At 37.5% G+C, this 25,598-nt stretch overlaps 3 protein-coding genes and 1 long non-coding RNA gene across 4 annotated transcripts; 1 reads left to right on the forward strand and 3 right to left on the reverse strand.

Annotated features, from left to right (window-relative positions):
- Nucleotides 1–262: 262 nt before the first annotated feature.
- Nucleotides 263–18,619, reverse strand: LOC306995279. The gene is made up of 4 exons (XR_013796828.1): nt 18,367–18,619; nt 11,442–11,581; nt 11,027–11,088; nt 263–1,731 (listed from the first exon to the last, which is right to left on the reverse strand). It is a non-coding gene; the product is annotated as an uncharacterized lncRNA (long non-coding RNA).
- mblac2 (metallo-beta-lactamase domain containing 2) lies at nt 15,297–18,125 on the reverse strand. Its single transcript, XM_079606746.1, has 2 exons — nt 17,549–18,125; nt 15,297–16,377 (listed from the first exon to the last, which is right to left on the reverse strand). Exons 1-2 carry the CDS (start codon nt 17,988–17,990, stop codon nt 15,992–15,994), a joined length of 828 nt encoding a protein of 275 aa, XP_079462872.1. The 5' UTR covers nt 17,991–18,125; the 3' UTR covers nt 15,297–15,991.
- polr3g (polymerase (RNA) III (DNA directed) polypeptide G) lies at nt 18,177–21,417 on the forward strand. Its single transcript, XM_079606747.1, has 8 exons — nt 18,177–18,278; nt 18,735–18,864; nt 19,016–19,145; nt 19,463–19,531; nt 19,604–19,663; nt 19,742–19,800; nt 19,910–20,050; nt 20,774–21,417. Exons 2-8 carry the CDS (start codon nt 18,754–18,756, stop codon nt 20,858–20,860), a joined length of 657 nt encoding a protein of 218 aa, XP_079462873.1. The 5' UTR covers nt 18,177–18,278; nt 18,735–18,753; the 3' UTR covers nt 20,861–21,417.
- Nucleotides 21,083–24,332, reverse strand: lysmd3 (LysM, putative peptidoglycan-binding, domain containing 3). Its single transcript, XM_079606745.1, has 3 exons — nt 24,118–24,332; nt 23,009–23,283; nt 21,083–22,360 (listed from the first exon to the last, which is right to left on the reverse strand). Exons 2-3 carry the CDS (start codon nt 23,273–23,275, stop codon nt 21,707–21,709), a joined length of 921 nt encoding a protein of 306 aa, XP_079462871.1. The 5' UTR covers nt 23,276–23,283; nt 24,118–24,332; the 3' UTR covers nt 21,083–21,706.
- Between the last annotated feature and the right edge of the window lie 1,266 nt (nt 24,333–25,598).

The raw sequence follows: 25,598 nt of genomic DNA on the forward strand, positions 1-25,598 counted from the left end.
ACGTACCCTTTTCGTGCCATGGTTTACCACAATAACATATCGTAATCCGGTAATAAATACTGCAGTGTGTATGACACGAACACTGAATGACAAACCTGGGTGCTAAAGAATGGCAGTGACTAATACTGTATGCCCGAACAACACCTGTAAAATATATTGTCCTGCGCGAGGAAGGACCACTGTGCAGGACAGTTAAGAGAATTTAAAAGCCTTTGCCATAAATGACTTCTAAAGGACGCTTTGAAATGGCACCACAACTATTACGGTCCAAAACCTTTTTATTTTCATATGAAGCCATTACAGTTTCCACATTCAGTGTATGTTACACCCGGTATTTAACGGTCATAGAATAAGCTTTTGTCAAGCCCATCTTTTATTTTTATGATATTCCATAGTCTAATGGGCACATATATAGATCATGCCATGAATTTTGTCTATATGTTTGCTTCCATGGCAATGATGTGCTTAGTAGTCTGGCCGACGAGCTGTTGTACGGTGTATTTTCAGTTGTTAAGGTCTATGTGCAAAAGATTTTCACACTGGGAAATAATCACGATAAAACGTTTGAATAAATCAATCCAACAAATCCACTCAAAAACTTCAGAACCTCTATAAACCTTAAGATTTGTGCTTTGGCCTATTCAGCCAGATTAAACACTGTCTTTGGTAAAAGTAATAAAACTGTTGTCTCTGAGGGAGGCTGTAAAATTTAAAGGTTGAGAACAGGAAGTAGTAGTCAAAATACACGCACTCAACCTGGTCTTTTTATAAACATAATAATGTCCTCAATGTTACTCCTCTTTGACGTGATATATTGATTTCAAAACAAATCATTTTGCAGAGACTGCAGGTCATCTGTAGTTTTACTTGACAACAAGATATGACAAAAACTAAGATGTGTGTTGTCATTGATTCGTCATCATCATCAGATGTTTGTTGTGACAGGAGGCATCACAGGAGAAAAGTGGGGACGAAAAAGAAAAATCACAATCTAACCTTATATTAGACAGCAAAATAAACAGGCTTACTAGCTTTACAAAAGAGAAAATGCTTTGCATATCTGTTATGCACAAATGCAGTACCATAAAAGGTCGCCACTTGATGCTTACTGTAAAAAAAAAAAAGGTCCTGAAGCAAAACCAGTAGACAACTGCGCTGTATCTATTGTTATGGCCCAAAATCTGCAGAAAGCATAATGTTTTCCTAATGCAATCTATCATAACGAGTAATACATTTTCATTATTGATGATGCAAACAAAAGTGTAAATACGAAATCAAAACATTAAAAAAGAACTTTAAAATAAAGTAAATCCTCTTTCAAAATTGTCCTCCATACAGACAGTAACCCCGTGTGCCTCCTCACCCCGATCCTTCGAGGCTTCTATTGTGGCGCGTTTCCCCAGCCCTTTGTGTTGAAGATAAGCCCTTGGCTGTCTGAGTGGCAGGGCAGCGAAAGAGAGCAGGAAGAAATGGTTTCATGGCTGAACTGACGGCTTGAATTAGCGTGTCTGAAATGTGCATCATCTGCTAACACTTGGACATGGTGTTGCTGTGGCTCTGGGTAAAGCCTTAACCGCCGCCTGCTCTTCCTTTACCCATGATCCTGTAGCTGGAAGCGCCAGGCCCTGTCACTTTGATGGACATCTGCCTGGGCCTTCCAGGTCTCCGTGAGCCAAAGACATGAGCCATTCTGACAGAATGTAGGGTGTCATGCGCCCATCTGGCAAAAATCTGAAACAAAGCGCCAGTCTTACTGTAACGTCTACCAGTGTAATTAATGGAGGTAGTTGCACTGATATTCTATTTTCTTTATTTCATTTTTTTAAATGATATTCCTAACAAGGGAATAGTTTTTTCTCTTTTTGTAACTCTTTTTGTGTTCCACTTGTAATATTCATTCATCCATTCCATTCTTCCTTCTCACTTATCCTCTTTAGGGTCACCTATTCCAGCATCATGGGCCGCACGCAGGGAAACACCATTGGACTGTCCAAATTTAGACATGAATTAGGGATGCACTTATATTACAACTTAATAGTTTAAATAAATAAAGTGTATGGAAATGTAATATTCATTTTGAGAACTGAAAAAAAACATTTCCTTTAAGTAAGCATAAGGAAATCAAAAGGTAACCAATTTTTATTAAGATCGTTTTTTGAACAACTGACATCCCATCTTAATACAGTTAAGTCTGGTTTGTATGCAGTTTAAGAGTAAACTAATCTACTGAAACAGCTACTTTACATGTAATAGAGCAAATAAAATATAAAGTTGACAAATAATTATTAGGCTAGATGGTGCAATATTTTTAGATTTGCGCAAAGCCTTTGATACAGTTCGTCACGCAAGAACATCACGCAGTTCTCCTTTCTAAACTTCAGTTTTCATCTGAAGTTTTAGAGTGGATATACTCATATTTAGCAAATAGAGAACAATATGTAAAAATTAAAAGGGTCAAGTCCTGTAATTTACATTATACCGTGTATTATCAGTGTTAGGTCTCTTATTATTTAGACTGTATATTAATAAACTCCCACAACAGTGTGAAGGCACAAGTACAAATGTATGCTGATGATACTATTATTTGTACACATGCGAGAACAGCAGAGTTAGCAGCTGAGAAGTTAAAACTGCTATGGAAAGGATTACACATTGGCTGGGGCAATCGTGTCTTAGCCTGAACGTTGGTAAAACAAAATTAATTTGCTTCTCAATTTTCTTCTAAGCTACAATCCTTTCTCATATGTCTGTCTGACATGTTAGGGTCATGGTTACACTGTGATTAAACACTTAAGATCCCTATAAACAGACTCTAAATTATTTTAGATTTTAACAAAAAACTTTTTCATCATTGTATGATCTTACATTTTAGGCCATTTTAGACTTTTTCAAATTTGTGTATGGTTTACACGATTTTAAATGGCTTGGCTCCTATACTGTACTCTGTGATTTTGTTCATTTTCGCTCTTAAAACTCTGTGAGATCTACTAGATTATCATCCATAAGTAATTGTGTTGTTCCTTTTCATCATTCTGCTTTTGGACTATCATCTTTCACAGTGAAAGCTTCTACTCACTGAAATGCCTACCCAGAGGATATAAAATGGTGTAAATGTATTGGTCTTTTTAAATTTAAGTTAAAATCTTTTTTTTTTTTTTTTTTTTTATCGAACAAACTCTGTAAACATTAACATTGTTTGTAAACATTGACATTGTCTCTTTTTTTTTTTTTAGGAGGAATGGAGCAGGAACAATTAGTCAGCCAATATACACACACACATCCAAAATTGAGTGATACCAACAAGCGAGTCATTAAAAAAAATTACATGGCACAATTAAGAGTTTTAGACTTTTGCATATACACATAACATCACATTATTATTTAAAAATTTTCCTGGAAGAAATACATTTATTTTAAATCACTTATTTTCAAAAACATTTTGAATGGTAGCGTTTTCTCTCTTATGCTCACCAAAGCTGCTTTTATGATAAAAAGAAATACAGTAAAAGGTATTATGTGAAGTATTATTACAATTTAAAATAACTTGTTTTTGAATTACTACTTTGATGGCAAAGCTAAATTACTCCAATCCCTAGTGTCACATGATCCTTCAGAAATAATTCTAATAGGCTGATTTGGTGACCATTTGACCTTTTACGATTGTTACCATTTATGCTTCATATTGTACTATCAACGTTCTCGAAAGTTCCTCATCTTTTGAGGACTAAGTGTAGTGACAGGGACGCACTCATCAGCCAGTGCACGGACCACACATCTACACACTGGCCCCTCTTTACTGCTTCTTCCATTTGAGTAATGGAAACTGCAGCCCAGTGACAGAGGAAGTGAATCTGGGCCTGTGATCCACAAAAACTACCATCAGCTCCTTCCAAATACATATAAGAGCAGCAGTGAAAACACTCCAGTCTGCAACCCTTCGATAAATGGGAGGAAATCCTGGACATGTCGAGCGTATTAGAGGAGTGCTTGAGGTTTCTGTTAAATTTGGATCGCTCCGAGCAGGAGAAATGCGATGCTATTTATTAGAGATGACCAAAGCCATATGGAAGCGATCATCGGCCTCATGCACAGTGGCAATTTAAAAGAAAAACGGCAGTGCTAATGAGGGTCGTCCTGATGGTTTTATGATCTCAATTCCACTGTGCTTGATCTGTTACTGTATAAATGCAGACTATAATTACAATTGCTTGTAAACAGCACAGTGCGTAAAGCACCCAAGAGCCTGTGTTTCTGTTCGTTGCTACTCAAATTTTAGACAAAACAAATAAAGGGTATATACGCTTATGTGAAAGCACATTGTTCCTGTGCGGTTGGCCAGCTGCTAATACTTAGCCCACCACTTACAAGCTTTTTACCATTCACACTGTCAGCAAGCGTGAGCATAATGGCAGTATAATCGCTCAAATATTAGTATTTAGCATGAAGACAAATCATTTCTTCACCTCTGCCTGCTTTGTCTTGTCTTGTAGGCACTTTTTAAACAAAGTTTCACCAAGTTAGTATTGCAGTGATGATGTAACGACATTATACAACCTGTAATCCAACGGGTCTCGTCTTTAGACCTGTCAAATATTGCCGAAAATACCTGTGGCCGTGCTGTTAGCTGGAGATACGCCGTTATATTTACCATAGCCAATCAGAGCGAAGCAATAAAGCATCGTTATTTATTGGCATTGCGTCTCCTGTTCCACGCGTCTTACCGAAAGTGGATTTGAGGGGGTTTGTTTCCTGTTTATCTGCCTGCACCCTGCTGCTATCGGTCAGGTTCAGGAGACGCCTCCATGGTGAACTTGCCATCTTTTTTTCCCTGCCCATTATATCATGGTATTAATCATTAGCTCTTTGCCCCCTATCAGCTGGCTGCACAGGAATGGATGACACGTTGAATTACTCCAAAGACATGGTCCGTGTTATGTCGCCGAGATGCTGTTAAGGAGAGTATATGACACGCTTCAAATGAGGCTAGTCAATCCATTAAGAGCATATTTTTAGGGAAATTCTCAAAAATCTGAAATGTCAATTGAACGCTTGTTCTCACTTCCTGTGCGTTTCCTGTCGGAGTTCACAGATCTGTTTTAATGAGCAGAATGGGAAGAACAAGGAGGGGGGGGAAAGAGAGAAGAAAACTTTAAGGCATGTTTGTGATCAAGCCTGGGAAGATCTCGCATTTGCATGCATGGTTTCTCTCCTGGGTTCTCTGTTGGGCTTAATGTGGACAGGTCTTCCCTCTCATGCCCTGTCTCACCCCTGCTTCTCAGAGAGATGCCAGAGTAGCAACTCATTATTTCTACTTGTGAAATTTGTCCGCTCAGGAGAAGGCAAGCGCGTCTGGCAGCAGAGGTTGAGCCACAGCCCCTGTGATTATGTCTAGAGAACATTTGGACCCTTGAACACCCTGACATCTTATGAATCCATAGTGTCTGACATATTGGCTACTTATATCATTTTCTTCTGTCCCAAAGTTATTATGTTTTAAGCAAACTATCAATATTTTTTTAAAACACACACTTTTCTGCTTTTAATCCTTGGTGGTTGCAGATGTCCAAAAGATATTCCCCATAAGAAGTTACTGACATTTCACTGAATTTTACAAAAGTTAAATATAGGCAGTAAAGAAAGACCAGGAACAATTTTTAACAGAACATTTCTTTAGTGATATGCATAAATGGTAACTGCTTCGGTTGCTGACAGGTTCCTTGATATAGTTTCTCTCATATTGAGGTGGGGGAAATTGTAACACTAATTGCAACTCGAATTACTGATATAGAAGGACTGAACCTTTATAATACATGTGGACATCATATTACTAAAGTATATACATATTGGTCTTGACTTAGCAGTTGATTAATATATTAGGCCTATAGGAAAAAAGGATTTGAGTAAAAATCCATAAAAATAAATAAAAGCAAAAGTGTTAGTGGGACCTATATTTTAAATTAGGCATGGAATTAAATTTCACACTATTTTCTAAATGCATGTAATTGATCTGGACAACTTATGCCAGGGACACATCACTTAAAGCTCCAGTCCGTAACTTTTTTTGTTAAAAATAAATAAATAGATCAAGTAACCCGCCAGTGTTTCTAAACTATCTGCTTGCCTTAGCTCGATTCTAAACGGTAAGCTTGTAATAATGTTTTTAATTCCAGTGGTACTGGTGGATTTCCACGGGAAAATTTGAGCATGTCTTTGCGTCATTACGTCACATCTGTACACATAATGAAGCTGTATCGGCTAGTATAGGCTATATTGCGTGTGAGGATGTTGGAGGTGGAGATTTGTAACCTTTTCTCACAGCACTTGGTATAATTACACTTTTCAATTTGATAGTGGATCCAGGAAAGGTTCAAACGACAATCACCAGTGACGAGATTCACCCGTTGTAAAATGCAAAAGATGGCTACAGAAAAAAAAAAAAAGAGACCGCAACCGCCCCATGCGAAAACAAGGATAAATATCGGAAGGACTTTTGAAAGGTGTCATAAACTCCGTGTTTTGAAGGGGTTCAAAACGGACGCAGAGATGGCTTTTTTTCTGCTGGACAGGTATGAAATTTCAACGGTTCAATTATGTAACAGTAGCGCTTAATTCATTCAGTTACTGAGTAGGCTTCTGAAATACGTAGTACTGAAAAAATTTAGTCACGCAATGCTGATGTTGTTAAAGTATAATTTGCACGGTATGACGTGATGTGATAAGCGATCGTTAGATTTAATCAGCGCGATTTACTGCAATGCTTTTCTCCCCTAGGTTGGTCAGAACTAAACTGGATGTTACTTATTCAGATGACATTTTCCGGTGAAAATTCTTATGTTGGTCATGCTTCCAAACAGTAGAATCTGTGATTCTGAATGACAGTATCCACACCGGCGCGTGACATAATATAGCCTACAGCCGTACATTCTCCTCGAAACATTGGATTCATCCGCGCTGTGCCATGCCGAGGCACAACTCACATAAAGTTGATAATTCCGCGAATAACTGCAATTGCAGATTTCAAACAGAGATTGCGACAAAGGGGAAAAGCTACAGGCTGCAGCTTTAAGGACTAGCTGAAACATTATAAGACTGAACTGAACACACTTACAGACTGTTTCCAACAACTGGAGCAGATTTTAAACACCAACTGTGAACATCAACTGGACGCAACTGTCTCTGACATGGCGCCTTTGGGCATGATCAGTCGTAAGTATCAAATTACATTAATAATCAGCCTTACAGTATTTAAGTGTCTCCAGATTCACCTGTGCAAATTCCATTTTTTTTAACCTTGTATTTTTTAAATCAAAATTGGATCTTCCTGTGAAATGACACTCTCTTGTGGCGTACTCCGGCTCCTCCAATAATTTAGTCCCCTTAAAACGAACCAACAATCAATTGCAAACTTGCATTCAGGTCTGCCTCTATCCCATTACCAACCGATGGATTGAACCAAGTCCCATACCAACATATTTCACTTGGATGCATGTCCCAATATGGCAGGACATTTCATGTACAGGAGAACATTACTCAGGAGAGCCATTTGGGTTTCTAGCTAGACTGTACCAGACTCAAAGCAAATATTTCACTCTTTTTTCTTTTCTTTTATAAAATCTTCTAAAAAGAAAAAGGCACACACGTACTTAATTTAGCAACATCTTACATTCCCCTGTGTTTTTCAAATGTGAAGATTCATCCACAAAAAAGCAGAGATTTAATCAGACACCAGAAAGAAAAAAAAAAAGAAAAAAAAAGGTTTTGTGCTCCAGAAACAAGATGACGTGATGTCTGATGGCGACAGTAGAAATGGTATCTTAAAAGAAAAATCCCCCCTTATGGAAATCATGTCAGAAAAATCCACAAAATGAAATTGTGGGCAGCTTAAACAAACCATATTTCCTTTTTTCCCTTTGTTCTTCACTCCAAGAGAGAATGACTGTTTAATCCTCGAGTCTCATTGTTCAGCTGTGTCTGGGTGGTTCAGGGAAATTACTTTTTCACTGATGGTATAGAGTGTGATTTGCCAGAGAATTTTTCCAGAATTTACTGCCTCTGAATTTTAGGTGCATAATTAGGCTCATCTTTTTTGTCGTGCCATTTCACTTTCAGTTAAGACAGTCTCCATCAACAAATACACTATAAATTGTAAGCCAACAACACTGATAAATCTGTTCATGAAAATTATTTAGAGGGATCAGTTTTACCCGTTAAGCAGCCAAAACTTGGAAATCAGTTCACTGGGTGGTTAAATTATATTAGTATATGGTTCAATGGCATTAATGCTCCTTGCCAATAAATCAGATCACTAATGTATTAAATGTGGACATCAAAAGCATAGAGACTAAAGACATTAAGACACAATTACCTTTAAATCTGCTTAAATCGATATATCAACCAAAATTCTGTCATCATTTACTCGCCCTCAATTCATCTAAACCTGAATTACTTTTTTCTTCCGTGGAACATAAAATATATTTAGAGAAATTCTTTTTTCTTCTCCTCTAGGCTATATAATGAAAACCAATGGTCACAAGAGCTGCATGATTCCAGATAAGTTGAGAATATTTTTTTTTTTCAAACAGAGATAACGATTCTCTAATGATTCTGAACAGACACCTATTCAAAATAACATTTACTAGAGGTTCTGACCAGATGTTAATTGCTGCAGTCAATTAATTAATGTTTAATTTTAATGAATTACTTGGTTTTAAATTGAAAATAAAAAAAAATGGTTTTACTGAATGATTCAACGACTCACTCATACATACTTCACTTGTTTCATAACTGGATGAATCAGTGTTTAAGGAAAACTCTTGAATTAATGATTCAATGACAAATACATTTTATAATGGCCACTTGTCACCATCTGTAACCATAGCATTTTGCTCTACTTTGAGTTTAGTATAGCCTACTATCATCAGTGTTTATATCCAAATTTTAAACTTTTATCCCACCATGAGTGTTTATATTTGAACTATATAAACTTGTATCCCTGTATTTCTATAGGCTATTAATTAGAATTATAACACCGAAACAATACTGTGTGGTCGAAAAGACTGTTTGTGAAGCTGTTTCATACCCATGCATGATATAACTACAAACACAAATTTGAATGTTCATGTGTTATTTTGATAAAGGTTTAATAGACACAGGTGAATCGTTGTAATTTAAGAATGAGATCGTGTAGGTGTATGAATCAAGATCGCAATCTTTTAACGATTAATTGTGCAGCCAAAACTATGTGGCACTGGCCACCAATTTTTTATTGTGTTCTGCAGAAGAAAGAAAGTTATAAAGGTTTGAAAAGACATAAGGGTGAGTAAATGGTGTCAGAGTTTTAATTTTTATGTGAATTATCCCTTGAACAACAACAGTCCTAGTTCATTGCAGGAGCCTTTTGGTGAGAAATTTACATTGAGAGGTATAGGCCTAGTGGAAGTCCAGCAGCAGAAAGCATGATCCCTCATACCCTTTTCATGACATCCAAACTTCTGGAGCGAGGCTAAGTGAATCCAGGCTAAAATCACTAGACTATGGAAGTTTCTTGTCACAAGCTGTCAGACTACTCAAATCTACATGACAGAAATCGTCCCGTCACCCAATACCCAACTTTCCAAATTTGCTGCCTAAACCCAAAGCTCTGTTTAACCACATCAACAGTCTATGCTATGACTATTGCAGTTACCAGTGTGTATAGTGTTACTAGTGTCTGTCTACTGTCTAGCATGGTTTGCTCTGTAGGTTCTAGACTTGTTGCCTGTTTTTATTGTATATTGCCTTAGGTCTAAAAGGTCTGCTGCTGGAAACTAAACAGACAGATTTGACATCACTATAGTCATAATCTAAATGCATTCCTTAAACCCCTTGCAGTTCCTTCGACATAGTGCAGCATATAATGTTGAGTAGCAATCCAGTGCTATCCAGTGCAGTATATATATATGTTTAAAGGAAGTCCTTTAATTATGTTGCATAAAGTCCACATAAACTCCATCAGTGTTTCTTAGAAAAGTATGGCCCTTCAATTGGGTACCTAACATATTACACATTATATAAATCAAATACACACTTCAGCACACAAAACTGTGCTTCGGTGAATCCGCTTTGACTTACAGCTCTGCATTCAAAAGTTTAGTGCGATTTAGATTAGAAATATGTGCAACATTTAGTTCATGACGTCCAACAGCCTTTTTTACTATACGGTCACCATTTCAAAAAGCAGTCATCGGATCACAGAGTCCTGACAGACACCCAGAGTGAGTACCACACCATAGAGCATAAAATACAAAATCCAGGAAAAAAAAGTCCTGGGCTGAATCTGAAATCGCCCCCAAAACCCTCATTCACTATTCCCTACATTAGTCCTGAAAAAGAGAGAGTGAGGGGCTTTTAATCTCTCTACAAAACCTAAAAAAAAAAAAAAAAAAAAATGGATTAAGCATATCCATGCTTAAGGCACTAATCAGTGAGTCTGTCATTTTAAGGGCTGTCTCAATCACAAAATTCTACCAGTGCACTGAAACGTTCGCTCCCTAAAAAGTCCCACAAATTGCACAATGCAGTGCACCGTTAAAAACAGAGAGCATTGATGCATACTATGTTCCCTTAATGGAAATTCCGAAGCACAAAACATAAATCCTGCAAGCCAACTACACTACACATAATGAAGCGATAGGTTTTTAAAATTCAAACCATTATTCAATTATATTTCTGCATAAACGTACATCGCTAGACAGGTAATAAATAAACAAACTAGCTAACATTTATCATTTATTTACGGCTGAAATGTTCCATGTAAATAAGTTATTTATTGTAATGTACTTTAAACAACATTTAGAAATAATGTCAGAAAGATATCTGTTCATAAATACCAGTCGTGATGTTGTGCAATGAGGACATTGTCATGTTACCGGAAATAGTCATCACTCATCAGTGTCCCAATGTGTAGTGGTCCTTACCAGTGCCCGAATTAATAAACACGATATATTGATTCCCGACCCAGGTAGTTAGGGAGCTGATTAAGACACACCTTAAATAATTGGTAAAGTCCGGGATAGGTCAAAAGAGAGAAGTGTGTTGTTTCGCTGGAATCTTAAAAAAAACAACATTGCATTGACAAATCACAGTAAGTTCAACAGCATTCATTTAGAAAATAAATGAATTTTCATTTCATGTCTTTAAATTGACAATTAGGACAGCTCACGGTCTGTTAGACCTCAAGGCCATGTGAATGAGAAGGCCATAATAGATCTGAAAGACTAAAACACAATTGTTTCAATGAGTATGTGTATTACTTTGGAGGAAGAGGTCATCACATTGCTGCTGTTGCACCACCAACCATTAACCCACGAAACCTGCAGCAGCCAGGTCATATTAAGGCTCTGTTACCACCCTTTCGCTCTGATAATCTGCTGGTGATTGGCACTTCCCTATTCTCCCCTCACCTCGGCCCTTCCCACACGTGTCATCTTGGCTCGCCGGAGGGCAGATAGGGGCTGTCAATTAGCAGATAATGTAGGGAGCAGCTGAATGTCAAACAACGCTTCCCCAGCGGCGACCACGCATCAAATGTCCGTCTGGCTGCCTGCGGGATACAATGTCTTGTTACTGAAGTGGGGTTAGAGGGAAAAACAGCCAGCGGGAGGAGAGAAAAGTTGACGAAATCTGGCACGTTAGTTACAGGCTCTCTATCACTTTCACTAATGCAAGATGGCATTATAGTTCAATTGTAGGGTCACGAAGTGACGTCTAGAATCACTGTGGCATTTGTTTGGGTTTTCCTTCCCGTGTTTACAGTTTCGGTTTGGTATTTTCAACTGTTAACTTTTTTTTACTTTTTCATGAATTTCTAGGTTCAGTGTACATGCAGTATAAACCATTCAAGAAGCCTGATGTGATTTTCAGTTAAAAAACAATAAAAATACATGCAAAATTTTACTAACTTTTTAACATGAGAAAGGACTCAAATCAAAAGGACAGAATACTTGTAGGTCCATTTTTTGTCATGTCCATCATGTAGGCTGACCAAAATCTAATCAAGTTTGTTTGTGAATAGAGCCTTGATTCCCCTTTTCTCCTGGAACCTCCATCATTTCATTTGAGCCCTATCACCTTTAAAAATAACAGTAACCACCTCTTGTAGGTCAAGTCAGACAAATAGTCCCCTGGATATAATTAGCCATCTGTCAACAACCATCAATTCATCCTGACTGAAAGCCGTGTCAAATAGTACTGTGGAATTTCAACCAGATCCATGACTGCCAAACGTATGCATTTCAAAAGACACACTGTCAGGACAAAACTTGGCCCAAAAAATATTTCAAGAGATTTGTAAGGAAATTAATGTCACATCCAATCCATCATTACTAGCCTAAGGGGATAAGGCTTGCGGTTAACTTAGTGATATGTGAGAAAACGTCAAGTTTTTTAAAAGAAGGACGTGCCAACTTATAAATTTAGAGAATTTAAAATGGAGGGTTTGCTGCCAAATAGCACTGACCTCGGTTTGATTCTCAACTACTTCAGCGCTCCATCTCCAAAGTGACTAGTAATATGCAGGCATAACAGGGTCAATGTCTCCATCTTGTGGTCATATTACTTTTGCTCAAAAGGGCACAATACTAATATTACAGTGAAATTCTCTCTTAACACATTGCACAACTACAAATGACTAAACACTAAAGCATAAATTAAATAATATCAAACAACATAGAAAGAGAAGAACAACACAGGGACTCAAACTATACAGAATTGAAAGTGAGTTTATAGTTAAACAGGTGCCTGGCTATTACAACAGCTGTTGTCATGGCATTGCGAGGTATTCATTTGTACTCTCCAAGAGGCACTAAAAATAGTGTTGCATGTATAGCTCTGCTCATTTTGCCTGGATTCAAGAGATTCCTGAGCAGAAACATAGTGCACATATACTGTACAAGCTCACTTCAACTGTAGATTCATAATACATATATCCATGTCCATCACACAAACATATTCTACTCTCCTTTTTATGATACTAAGTGAAAATTACATTTCAGCAGTTGTGAAAATTACATCAAAATAGTTAAGCAGCATATTATAGTTTGGCAACATAGATGAGTGACTTGATGTCAGTCATTCTCATAGATTCCCCAACATCTCATTTCATACACTCACAAAACGTGATATTTTCACATTTGAATACTAAAGAGGAGGGCTTAACATATGTCAGGTTAAACTAAGGCAGTGACTTAGAGGGGGGGGGGGGGGGGGGGGGCTATACCACAAACTACTACTGTCTGTCACCCACACTGACTTCTGTGCTTCAATATCGAAATTACTAATACAAATAAATCACTATTATTGTGCAGTTTGCAAATAAGCACACGGCAAAGAGAACTACTTATGGAGGCAGTGTTATGGAACTAAACCAAACAAAAATCACAGGTCAGGCATATTTCTCTCAAGGCTAGTCATTTTTCCTGACTAATATTCTGCTGAAAGATTGTGATTTTGTTTGTAAGCAATGCACTTCGATCAAATACACAACCCAATCCACTCTGAGCCTATAGAATAATAGAATGATGCTGCGTCCTTCCATGCAGTGCTACATCAATATCTCATGCAGAGACTTCCATAGAGAACAAGTCAATAGTATGCTACTAATTCACCCTAACTCCCAATTTAGCTAACAAAATGCAGTCTCCTAAGAGACGATTGACCTAAAACCAATCAGATAACTGGTGATTGGAAGTTTCATTATGCCAGGTTAGCTACGATGTGCCTTTTTGATCTTTAAACATACCATATGTAGACAAGTCTCACGATTAAACCAAAAGTTAATTAAATTATTTATTAAAAGGTACAGTGTGTAATTGTGTAATCTGCGTTGTTAAATTAAGGTCGATAGCATTGGTAGTACATCCTGATAGATAGCATTCATGTTTGTCCCAATCTGATTTTTCTGAACTGAATCCATGAAGTCTGACCTTTTCTTGCCTGGTGAATGCGTGACTGAGTTGACCAATGAAACTGGCTGTGTGGGGTGGAGCTCGCGTTTAACTTGTTCGGGGTCAGGGGAAACACTGCTATATTCTTAGTTTTCATGTGATGTCACACACTTATAGGAATGCACAACTGGAGGGAAAACAAGGCTTTCCTCCATTGCTCACCAGTAATTTTTACCAGGTTTGCACTAAGTAGCCTACTAATGTAGAAAAATACAGTGATATTAAAAGACAGAATTCAGTGTATGCCTTATTGATTATGCATACTATGTACAGGCTTGCAGATGAACTCAGAATATAAATGCAATGCACAGTTTCTCATTAAGCGTTTTCCCATATGAAAACCATTTTTAAGAATACACTAAATCATATAGGCCTAATGCTTTGCGATAATATTCTGGGTTCATCTGCTCGCCTGTATAGTATGCATCATTAACAAGGTGAACACTGAATTTGACTTTTTAACATCACTATTAAAGTACATTAAGGCACTTTAAATATTTTTCACATTAAAGGATGTTCACTTTCAAAAAGAAAAAAAGTCTGATAATTTACTCACCCCCATGTCATCCAAGATGTCCATGTCTTTCGTTCTTCAGTTGAAAAGAAATTTAAGTTTTTGAGGAAAGCATTCCAGGATTTTTCTCAATATAATGGACTTCAATGGCAACCAACGGTTTGAAAGGTCCAAATGTCAGTCTCAATCATCGGTCTCAATGCAGCTGCAAAGGCTCTACACGATCCCAGTCGAGAAATAAGGGTCTTATGTAGCGAACCGATCGGTCATAAAATAATAAATAAATAAAATTGTAAAAAATTATATACTTTTTAACCACAAATGCCCGTCTTGTATTATATATCTCTGAGAAGCACCACGTATTACGTCATCACGTTGAAAAGGAAGTACCGACCCAGTGTTTTCAAGTATGATGTATGTATGTTGAATGACACATATTTATATGCATTTCTGTCAATTTATTGTTTAAAATGGTGTGCATATCATTGTTGGTACGTGTATTAGTCTTTGTCCGTTCGCTTTGTAAACACGTCTTGCGTGACCTTTCCAACGTGATGACGTAATACGTGGCGCTTCTCAGAGATAGTACAAGACGGGCATTTGTGGTTAAAAAGTATATACATATTTATTTTTTTAAATGACAGATCGTTTCGCTAGATAAGACCCTTATTTCTCGACTGGGATCATGTAGAGCCTTTGAAGCTGCATTGAGACCTATGATTGAGACTGACATTTGGACCTTCAAACCGTTGGTTGCCATTGAAGTCCATTATATTAAGAAAAATCCTGGAATGTTTTCCTCAAAAACCTTAATTTCTTTTCGACTAAAAGGTCGAACTGGAAAAGAAAGACATGGACATCTTGGATGACATGGAAGGTGAGTAACAGCAAAAACATTTTTGAAAGTGAACTAATCCTTTAGAATGCGTATTAGAATGTCCCACTGTTTTTAGTGATTTTTCTTGACTGAAGCAGGTGCATTATATATTGATCACAAGCTCCCAGAACTTGCATTTTGTTCACATGTTGTTGTTTTTTTCTCTCTTTCTTTTTGAGATGGAAAACTGACAGGCCTGTAATGCAGTTCTATGTTTTGCCCTCCATGTTTCCACGCCAGTCACATGTCACTATGAATTGGGCAGCTACAAAAAAATGGCAAGTATCCACAGTGATTATCACTTTTAGTGTTTTTTTAAGTAGTCTTATAGATGCATTTACATTTTAAGCTGGGATAGCCTATAGAATAAACTATTTTAATGGTGAAAATTACACACAGCACCTTTAAAAAATATGGCAATGTCTACTGCTCTATTTGACACTTTGATGGATATTTTGCAGCATATTTCCCTCATTATTTTGAACCATGATCAACAAATACTAATATCAAACTGTAGCCTATATCATTAGCACACTGTATTACTCAGTGCTTTCACTGTGCTCTAAATTGAGGTCTGCAATGACATATGTTGTTGCATAGTAGTCTGGATCATAACTATTAGCAGGCACTTCTTGAATTGGAGGCTCGAAGTGCCAGGCTGGCGATAGACTTCACCACGCAGGTGGAGGCTCTGTGGCAGGCGCCGGCACTAGCCATGTAGTTGGAGGCTAACCGGTGTAGCCGTTTGCTCCCGAAAGTGTTAAAATGGCCAGGCATGACCAGGTCAATCTCATCTTTATCGACCATCTCTACAAGCCTTTCACAGCTACGGATGTAGTCGCTGACCCTGCTGTAGGGAAGCCAATCAATCATGGAACCATCATAGACCACGTCTCCACTGAACAGCATCTTGTTCTCCTTGTCATGGAGACAAATGCTTCCTCTGGAATGGCCCGGCATGTGGAGAACAGAAAGTTGCCGGTCCCCAAGGTTGATAACGTCGCCTGGGAACACAAGGAGGAGGGAAAAGGAAGGAAATGTGGAATGTGGGAACTGGATATTGTCACTGCATTGCAGCACTGACACAGCAGAAGCTGTATCGACTGATGCACAAGTTATGAAAAAGAGAGGGATTTGTAACATATGTTATGAATAAGTAAGCTTTAGTTTATTATTACTACAGCTGAGATATCCTGGTCCAGGCACAATACATTTTAGTTCAAAGGTTTTAATAATACTCTTACACAAGTGTAGAGCAAATATCTGTGTCTATTGGATATACTAACACACAGTGACATATCTGAATATGGTATGCTTCTAAACATCCACAAACATTTACAAAAAGGGTTAAAGGCACCTGGTCTGTTTATCATAAATAATTCAGGATTCACACACCCTTTCTGTACTGACGTTTCATGACTTTTACAGTCAATTACTGGATAATTATGTTTTTAGTATGCACTCACAAAGAGCAATTTCTTAATGGATTAAATATTTCCAGCTGACTATAATAATTAAAAAAAAATCACTAGGCCTATTAAATTAATAAATACATGCATACAATACGATGCAATACTGACTATAGACATTTTCCATGATTTTCAGAGGCCTGAAAATCTCGCCTTTTAAAGGTTTTTCCAGGACCATGGCAACCTGGACTCTAGCTTAAAGTCTATGTCACCTCAACATCTGAAGATACACTGTGAGGTGAAATAATAATTTGTTCACTGAAAAACATCTATTCATATGCAGTGCAACTCACTGCATACTAGTCCATTCACTGAGAATAATGGGGGAGGAGGTCATATCAATCATGTGTGGTTTAGGCTACTCAGAGCTTTACTCTGATTCTGCTGGGTTTCCGCCAATGGTCCACTATAATGGTGTATCTCCACCATCAGGGAAATTATAAAACCACATTAGACAGTGAGCTTGGTTTTCACGAACCACTGACATGTCTCTGGTGAGTCTAACATGATCTGATTTGTTTCGATCTTTCTCTATCTCTTCAAAGATATTAAGCAAGGTTGCCCAGAATGAAGTAATGCAATGCAGTACATTTTACTAGTGTTTTTGGAGAAGATTAGGCATTAACCAAAATAAGCTAAATAATGCAGTGAGAGAGAGAGACAGACATACAGAATGGCAATTTGGCACAACAGTATAATACCCCACCTTCTTGTAATATATGGGTTGGCGTCACAGCCGTCACTCTATACTGTCTTGCTCGCCATCCAGGCGCTGGATCCTCCACGATCTCGCGGTCAGATAACCATGTCACTGTCTCAAAGTTGTCACCGTTAGCCAGAGCATCTACCTCCGCCTTGTGCACGCCCACCTGTTGAAACTGATGCAGCCCGCCCGAATGATCAAAATGCACATGCGTGCCGATGGCTAACAGGGGGTTCTTGCGCTTCGAATCGTCCCCTAGCAGGCCTTTACTGTAGATGTATTCAGGCAGACTCCGTAAACCCAGTCCGGTATCTATGACGACGTCCTGATGGGACCCGCGTATGAGCCAGATATTCGCCCTGTTCCCTGATTCATAAAAACGCTCCTGGATCCAAAACACGCCATTTTCCAGCGACTTGTGCGCGTACCAGTCAGTCACAGACATCTCCAATACATTCAAGAGGTTATTATTGCATATGAGGATAAATGTATGGTTGTCAACCTATAATTTTGGTTTTAAATCTAGCTGCTTCAGCCGCAGAAAATACGCTGACACCCTGTTCCGCAAGAGCAGCACGTCACCGAGCGTAAAGATATGACGCGCTGGAGAGTCGGAATACTATTGGTCAAAGCGGAAATAGCACCACCCAAATAATACATATTCATAATATAAAGCAAGTGCACTTTAATTGCCTTCAGATACTCATTTATATTCGTATAAATGCTGAACAAGGTAAGCAATTGCCCTCCTGCAATGCGACCGCCCGCAACAGTGGTGCAGTTTTGGAAAAAGTGCATGTTGTCATCATTTAGTTACTCACCCACATGCTGTTTTCTTTCTTGCATAAGGGAATCACCTGTCCAAACAATTAAAGTGGATCCTCATATGCTCCAAAAGTACAAACAAAGTCCCGTACGATAATATTTCCACTTTTCTGAAGTCAAATGATAGCTTTGTGTAATAAACAGACTGACTTTTAAGTTTCTAAAAGATAATCTTTCTCCAACGGCGTTCAATTAAAAATGGAGCGTTTTAGCTTAACGTCATTGACGGCGAACACCATTGGTTCTCACGAGTCACGTGACCTATCCTGACCTATTTAAAACTAGTGGGAATTATGCCCAAAAAAAAAAAAAAACGTGAAACGTATTATTATTTTGTCAATTGTTTAATTCAAACTTTTTTTAGGAATAATTGACTGACCAGAATGGGAGGAAAGGGCAGAGGAATAGCAGCATTCAGCTTCAATGTTGAGGCTCTGGGCCTCACCAGAGGGTCCATGCCTGAAACCCAGAAAGGGCCGACTCCACTCTTCCCAGTGAGTTATTCTGAACATTTTTGTTTTCTTCTTAAATGGATATTGTTTTCCACTGAACTTTAAAATGTGCTTCAGTAAAATTAGAACATTATCCAGAAAGTCCTGGCTTTTTGCTTTTTTGAGACCTATGCCATTATTACATCTTTTACAGCAAATTGAATATAAACCAGGGCCTTTGAAAGCTGGAGAAGATGAAGACTATATGAGAGCATTGAAACAAGAGATGAGAGGACGAATGAAAGACCTTCCTTTTAACATAAAACCCCACACAGGAAAGGGAGGTGAGTGGTAGCCTTTATTTAATTTTAGTAACATATAATACCTAATGGTTCCTACTAGGTGTCTGATGATTTCTAAGATAATCATTATTGTAAAAGTAGATGAGCACTGGGGGCAATATCAATATAGGCTATCACTGACCATAAGATATTAAATCTATGTAACCATGTTTAAGTGAAATACTATAACTGATTAGGGATATTTTAGCCTTGAACGTTATTATTTACATTATTTTATTTTAACCAAAGAAATGTTTAGAGGTTCAATTACTACTGTTTTAAAGTGTTTCCCAGTGTGCTCTCACCAGTATAATTCACAGATGTGGAGAGGTACAAGGAAAAATACACAAAAGAAATAAAAAAGATTGAAGCTGGCGATTGGACACCAGGTATTGCAAGAATTGCGTACGATTACAATTTAAATTGGCTGATTTCAGATGAATTATAGGCTTGATTTGTAGATTGGAACAGTCTTCCGAAGGAGCTGAAGCCACAGAAGAAGATAATTAAGAAGAAAATAGGTAATTTCAAGAAATGCAAATCCCTTAAACAAACTGCAATTTTTGAATGTAACCTGTAAACAACTTGAATATTTACAGATAAGAAATTAGCAAAGATCTCAAGTAAGGACAAGAAGGACATGCTGAGTAAACTGGATGTGAGTTCATGCTATGTTCATCACAATAAACTGCTGCACTCTTGGTTTGCCGCAAACATATACAGTATATTTGGATTGAGCTGTTGTTTCACTTGTTCTTGTTTTTCAGGAACTTGAGAAGAAGGGGGATGCCAAATCAGATGAGGAGAATGAGGAGAAGGAGAAGGAGAAGGGAAAGAAGAAAGAGGGAGAGGAAGAGGAGGAGGAAGAAGAAATTGAAGGACAATATGATGATGAAGAGCTTGAAGAGGTAAAAGATCTTACTAATAACAATATTTTAGGTTAAATAATTCCTAATCCACAGCATCTGTAGCATGTTGTACATTACCACAGAAAAAAATAATAATTTAAACTTCAGTGTAACTTTAAAGGACAAGTTAGTAGCACCCCCCAATCTTCACCGTTCTATTTCATCAGAAACTATCTGAAAACAGGGCGTTAAGTGTAAAATACAGAACTTGTCCTTTAACACTTAAATATTGCTTAAGAATGAGAGTGTGAGATATAATCACTACCGAATGTGTCAATGCAAAGCTATCTGGCTTTTAAATGGAAACCGTATTTGTGCATGGACTTTTTTCCTGTCTTGTCCATCATTTTTTAAAATAAAACAGTTCTAAAAAAAGAAAAAAATCTGTGCTAAATGTTCTTATTCTTAAATGTTAATATGTGTGTCCTATGCATCTGCCAGCAACCATATGTAGTTTTTCATTCTGTGGTAATCAGCAACATTCTGTAGATGCTGTTGATGGAGCTTTTACCCTAAAACATGTCATCAACAGTAAAGTGAACACCCAAGTACCTGCTTGATAGATCTAACATGGTTTCAGTTACTGAGAAAACGATTTTAGTGCTACTGTTTTGACAGCACTGAGCATTTTACTACATAAAGTGTTCATGTTTGAATAATCAATAGTGAATGTTCAACTAAATTCCATAGTAAAAGCACTCAATGATCGGACTTTTTCCACAGGAAAACGACTACATAGCAAACTACTTTGAAGACGGTGATGAATACGGGGGAGGAAGTGATGACAACATGGATGAAGCCACTTACTAGCAATAAAAAAAGCTATCACTCATTAAAAAAAGTCTATCATACAAGAGAACTAAAGTGTATTAATACATATAAAAGCACATATTTAGTTACACTTGTCTTCCAAGAGCAGTGTTTTATAGGTATAAAAATTAGATTCACTGAGTTATATAGATAAAGTACTAAACTGGTGTTAAGCAAAATGTTGATCAAATTTAAATGCTAAAAATAATTAGGAGATTTAGATACTAAAATATAATTCCTTTATTTTCAACCTGCATCTACAGTTACAGGATGAAGGCACATACTGTTCAAAAGTCAATTACTGAACTCCATGTTTCATAGAAATGTTTACATCTCTGCTACTTGAATGGGATTGAGCACATGCGAGAATATTTTACAAATCATCCATGTGCTCTTGCTAGAAGAAAACAAGGAAGCCATTATGGTTCCATTTTAAGTTTTGTTTCTTTACAAGCAGAGTTTAAAAATTAAAACCAGCAACTTAATTACCATCAGTTGCAATACTGAATCTGGATTCTACACTTCCTAAAATAAATTAATGTGTTTATTTCCCTGACAACCAGACAGTGGCAGCAAATGTCTTAATGTATCATGTTTGCCGTCAAGGCAAACAACGAGCTTAATAGAGGTACAGAGCTATACACTGGCTCATGAGTGACAGACAAACAACAAAACCAGCATTTAACTGTGCAAAATGCATCAAGGAAATATGCTGACAGGATTGGAATCATTTCTTGATTACTTGATCCTTTCACGTTTCAGTTCAACTTCATTTTTAAAATGTGGTTTCGCTTATACCATCCATAAATGCCTCCAAATTAATTCCCTAGCGATCAAAGTGCTCCTTTACGTTTCCTTTTTGTGCTTCACAAAATGTTGCTGTTCAATAGCAGGCTGTAGGTGAGAGTCTTGGTGAGAGGCGGCATTGGCCCGTGGTAACCCAAGAGGCTCCGCGACGGCTGGCTGTGTTGGTCCAGGCCTGATAGAGTCTATGGTAGTGTGGTGGCTTACATCTGCTTTCATCAAAACTTCATAGTACAACAGGTAAAAAACAGGTGTAACAATGCCCACGACCAACATGATGACCACTGCGGTCCACCATCTCATTCCCCAGTCAGCCCCATAGTACGGGTCTTTCTTATGGGCCGGTCTGCGCTCGGAGTCTCCCAACAGCGGCTGCTCCAGTGAGGACACCACCTCGTTCAAGCTGTTCCTGGAAGGGGCAGATGACTTGACGAGAAGTTGAATGTCCTTGTCCTTCTCCTGCAGGAAGCACTCCACGCTGTCCACAGATGAGGAAGAGGATGAAGAGTCCAAGGGAGCTCCAGAAATCTGTATTTCTGTGATTCTGCGAGTGCTGCAGGGTGAGCTGTTTTTGTGGGGAGCGGTGGTGTGAGTTTCTGTGAATGAGCTGAACTTTCTCACAGGGATCCTTATGGAGCGCAGCGCAAAGAAGTCCTGCTCAGTTAGAAGATTGTTGGCCCGTTTTATGTCTGCAACCTGAGAACAAACAAGAAAAAAAATCAGTACAACGTATTTGGGCAGCTATTAAGAGGCAAAAATCTTTACATTTGTGTTATATGTCAGAACATCTAAGAAACATTAGTAATGTAAAATAAATTAATAATGTCCCAAATGAGATCAGGAAGAGCTCGTTATTATGGGGTGTAATGTGAAGCTGAGTTTTGTTTACAGCAGCAAAGCTGTGTCATTAATATAGAATTCAACTTGCGTGATTAGGTGTGACTCAGATTTTACACTAGCTACTAATGTGACTCATCCAATCAGAATTTAGAGTAGGAACCATGCATCATGTAATATTTATTTTGTTTTGAGACGTTACACTTAAGTTTAGCATGCTTTTGCACCAATAACAGACTTATTGATTTCAGAATAATCATTCTCACTTTGGTCTACAGTTCTTAATACAAATATTTTTGAATTAACTTAATTACCCTAAAATAGACATTACCACATGGTTATTAAAGTCGTGATGAAAGGGAAGTAGCCTCATGAGATATTTTTTTCCGATTGTGATGTACTGTATTTACACGTATAACAGATTATTGGAAAACAAATGTAAGGTCTGGACATCCACTGGTTGTTGATTAGCTTGTATAATGTCGCAACAAGGAAACCCTGACTTACAGTACAGAAATATTGCAGAGAAATACTGATCAGCGTATCTCCCTCTTTTATGTCCCTTATCAAGTATACAATATCGTCCTTGCGATCTGTAGATGAGCTGTGCCTGCGATGTCTCTCCCTGCCTCTGGAACGCAGCTCAAAAGTCTCTCCATCCTCCTCAGAGTATTCAGTCTCTGAGTTGTTCCCGAAAGCGGACATGTAACCACCTGTGGGTGGCTGCACTGTGGTTGCAAACTGGAAACCATTGTGCTGGTTCCTTCCAGTCATTTTTCACTCTGAAAAGAACAAAAGGCTAATGAATGTCATTGTTAAACAGGTGTGCTTCACAAAATGTACTCTATGTTTGATGCTTCTGAGGTAATTCGATTCCCTTTACTGTGGCAGATTAAAAAACAGATAGGCTAGTTGATGTGTGGGAAATTTCGATATGGTTGGATATCTAGTAGACGAGTGTTAGCACACAAAATGTGCTATGTACAACAGCTAACACTGCTGATAAGATAAAAATTCACCCTTGGCCGATGTTGGCAGAAGCTATTTTAGGATTGAGAGTGCATAAATATTAACTGTCTCCTGTGAACTGTATTTCTTACATGACCTGACACGCGCAGGTAACTAACTAACGTTAGCTAACTAGCAGCAACACCTATTTTAGCATGTCAACATGACTTCACAAGACAATACCAATTTTATTCAAGAAACAAACAATGACACCTGCCCAAACAGCGTTTATTCACACGAAATAAACGCTAAATGGTTGTTTATCGAATAAAGCCACTTAATAAGGTTTATAGTATACACGTATATGCTAAGTAGCTCAGTTAGCATATTTTAGCTAATGCTACGCAAAACACCAACTACTATATCGCCATCTGGAAAATAATCTCTTGGAATACAGAATACTATAGCAGTTCCTGTAAGCATATATCACTAAATTTATAATATGTAATATCTTGAAATCCTCATTAGTAAACAGGTCGATAATCTCGTGCTACTGATGCTAACCAAACTTTACACCAACAAACGGTGATTTACTATCTAGACAGATTTCAGATAATAAAACTACAGCGCTAATTAAAGCTTCTGTTTATCATTTTGCTGAAGTTTACCTGAGAAACGAGTATGGTCCGCTTAATTTTAGTGATTAGGCCATCCTGCAGTTTCCTCTATGTGCCTCATTACTTCTGCTGCTGGATTACTGGAGTCAGAGACGCCACGTCAACACTGAGGCAGCGTGAGCACGCACTGACATCATCGACATCTCTCCATGTCCCGATTACATCATCAACAGTTCAAAAGGCTTTGTTGATATCATCCATCGATCTATTTTCCATGTTTGCAGTCGTGTTTTAAAATTAGGAGGCAAAGTTCTCACATTTTTTATGTATCAAATCAAATGTGAGTTCATGTCCCTGTTACACATTTTTTTTCTGTTTAAAATTGAAAATTCAAATAATCATTACATAAAAAATAGAGACCTTACAATTCTATTTTGTATTTTACACAAACTAGGCCTAATTTGTAATAAAAACAAGTAGGCTATAAATAGGGTTGCCACCCGTCCCTTAAAATACGGAATCATCCCGTATTTACAAGTAAGATGATGCGTCCCGTATCAAATCAATAAGGGACGCGATTTGTCCCGTATTTAACATTAGGCCCACACATAGTTGAATAAAAACATAAGGATTTATGTTTATATTTATAAACATAAGCAGTATGGATAATACTAATAGCAAATATAAAGAAATCAATTTCGTAGTAGAGAAGCTCATTGCGTGATTGCATTTTAGCGTCTTTGTTTCTATAGCGACTGAGTCTCGTGAACATGCGCTGTAAACCTGCACGTTTTTAACCCCTCGTGCGCTGTTTGGGTCTTTTCGACCCCAAATGACGTTTGCTGAAAAAAATAAAAAATTATCTTTGTCCAAATGGCGTGAGACTTGCACGGTTGACAACACTTTCTAGATCTACAAAAATGTTTAAATACATTTGAATAATATCTGTTTTTTATGTTAGTGTGGGGGGGAAAAGTCACACTTGTGTTGTTTCAACAAAATGTAATTTTGAAACAACATAAAAGTTTTTTTTTAGGATTTATAGTTTTAGGAGGATTTAATATATATTCTTTAATTTAGGCTATATAAATAAAGAAATAAATACTTTTTTTTACACAAAAACAGTTTTTTTTTAAAACTCACTTTATAAAATACCCACATTTCTAACGTTCATGGATATGGATAATTTGACATGGTTTAGTGTAAGATTTTTGCCCATCTTTTGGAAAATGCAGTTTTAAAAGTAAAAAAAAATATCACTTTTGCAGAGCTACAAAATTTGCTATTTGACTAAAATACATATTTTCACTAGTTTTTAGTTGGATTCATACCTACATATTATGTAATCACAATTATAACAATAAAAATGACTTTTTGTCTAAGTTGAGCATTTTTTGTACAGACAAAAATCTGTTTTTCAAAAATGTTACATTATGATTAGAATCAAATTACATCAAGGTCGGACGCTGTTTAGAAAATTGACAAAATTCATCCTAAAAATCAGAAACAACGCAAAACACACATAAACAGTG

This window comes from Phoxinus phoxinus (assembly GCF_949152265.1).
Source record: "Phoxinus phoxinus genome assembly, chromosome: 3".
In the NCBI taxonomy this organism is placed as follows: domain Eukaryota; kingdom Metazoa; phylum Chordata; class Actinopteri; order Cypriniformes; family Leuciscidae; genus Phoxinus; species Phoxinus phoxinus.

What these genes read in the sequence shown, in the direction of transcription:
- lysmd3 (XM_079606745.1), bottom strand. Translation starts at nt 23,275, where the DNA reads ATGACTGGAAGGAACCAGCACAATGGTTTCCAGTTTGCAACCACAGTG. An exon ending in CTCTGCAATATTTCTGTACT is followed by an intron (nt 22,361 to 23,008) that starts GTAAGTCAGGGT and finishes GTTTGTTCTCAG; the next exon opens with GTTGCAGACATAAAACGGGC.
- mblac2 (XM_079606746.1), bottom strand. Translation starts at nt 17,990, where the DNA reads ATGTCTGTGACTGACTGGTACGCGCACAAGTCGCTGGAAAATGGCGTG. An exon ending in AACCCATATATTACAAGAAG is followed by an intron (nt 16,378 to 17,548) that starts GTGGGGTATTAT and finishes TTGTGTTCCCAG; the next exon opens with GCGACGTTATCAACCTTGGG.
- polr3g (XM_079606747.1), top strand. Translation starts at nt 18,754, where the DNA reads ATGGGAGGAAAGGGCAGAGGAATAGCAGCATTCAGCTTCAATGTTGAG. An exon ending in ACCCCACACAGGAAAGGGAG is followed by an intron (nt 19,146 to 19,462) that starts GTGAGTGGTAGC and finishes TATAATTCACAG; the next exon opens with ATGTGGAGAGGTACAAGGAA. An exon ending in AGCTGGCGATTGGACACCAG is followed by an intron (nt 19,532 to 19,603) that starts GTATTGCAAGAA and finishes CTTGATTTGTAG; the next exon opens with ATTGGAACAGTCTTCCGAAG.